General features: G+C 43.2%; 1 protein-coding gene across 1 annotated transcript in view; it reads left to right on the top strand.

Annotated features, from left to right (window-relative positions):
• The window catches only part of LOC106632871 (nucleotide-binding oligomerization domain-containing protein 1), a gene marked incomplete in the record, with an annotated part of 2504 nt that extends 1493 nt beyond the window's left edge, over positions 1-1011 (top strand). Inside the window, 2 exon segments of the mRNA XM_042217851.1 lie at positions 1-108; positions 210-1011. Of these exon segments, the coding sequence (XP_042073785.1) occupies positions 1-108; positions 210-501 (400 nt within the window).
• Positions 1012-1161: the final 150 nt, after the last annotated feature.

Raw genomic sequence — 1161 nt, 5'->3', positions numbered from 1 at the left:
TGTGGTCACTCAGTCAAAGGAAAGGAAAATAAGGCTGAACCTCGAGGACGTGATCATATCAGAACAAGGAATGAGACAGCTGTTTGAATGCTTTAAAAATGTTCAGGGGTAAGAATGAACATGTAGTTTTAGGGTTATATTAGTCCTTAGGTTACAACCTGTAATGAAAAGCATACTCTGAGGTAATGTGATCTCTTTTTCAATTGTAGGTCTGGCCCTCTGCCTCGACAGCTTTGGGAGATTTTTCTTATCAATGAAGAGCAGATGAACTTTGTAAGCTTATTCATCCTAGATGGAAACCTTCACCTTCTAGTTAATGCTGAAAAGAAGCTTTTTGAAAGAGCTGTGGAAATCATGCAGAGGATGCCTACAAAGGTTAATGTGTGCCTCCGCTGGGACAAGGAAACTCCTGCCTGTCACAGTCAGTGTGAGTCTCTGTTAAAGGCTTTGCCGTTCATCAGCTCACTCAGGTATGTAGCTTTTGCTTTCAAACAATTATAACTGTTAAAATGAAAAAAAAAAAAAGAAGGTTTGACTTATTTTATGGCTGGAAAAATCGAGTGATACTAAAAAGGAACAGCTGAAGGGGCATTTTGCAACTTTGTGAGGGCACTTATAATTAAGAATAATCCAGAAATGTCTCTGCACGAAAAACAAGGCTGAAAATCAATATTGGATGCTTGTGATCTTTGAACCATCAGGCCACAAACAGGCCCACTTCTGCCATGAAAATCACTGCATGAGCTCAGGAACACTTCCACAAATCACTGTCTTTGAACACAGTTCACCTTGTCAGTTATCCAGGTCATCGTACAACGTTTCACCTCTCATCCGAGAAGCTTCTTCAGTTCTAGGGTCGAATGGCAGAGAGTCCCAGATTTAAACCCAGTGGGAGTATCCCCTCGAGAGGGACAGTGGACCCCCTGGTGATCCTCTACCTAATCACATGAGCCAAGGTGTGAAAACCGGTGTAGGTCACAATCAGCCAGGGTTTCGGGTGAGTTCATTGTGAAACCTGGCCCCACCCTATCATGTGATTTCTTGAGGTCAGATAGCCCAGGATGTGAGTGGGCGTTAAGGCGTCTGGGAAGGGATGTTAAAACTGGATCATAGATGGCAGACAGTTGGTGTTGTAAGACACCGCCTCTGTTCAAAGATGGT

This window comes from Haplochromis burtoni, unplaced genomic scaffold (genome assembly GCF_018398535.1).
Source record: "Haplochromis burtoni strain Fernald_Lab_line unplaced genomic scaffold, NCSU_Asbu1 Contig_3259, whole genome shotgun sequence".
Taxonomy (NCBI): domain Eukaryota; kingdom Metazoa; phylum Chordata; class Actinopteri; order Cichliformes; family Cichlidae; genus Haplochromis; species Haplochromis burtoni.
The sequence above is the reverse complement of the archived record's forward strand: the minus strand, read 5'-3'. Positions and strand labels throughout refer to the sequence as shown.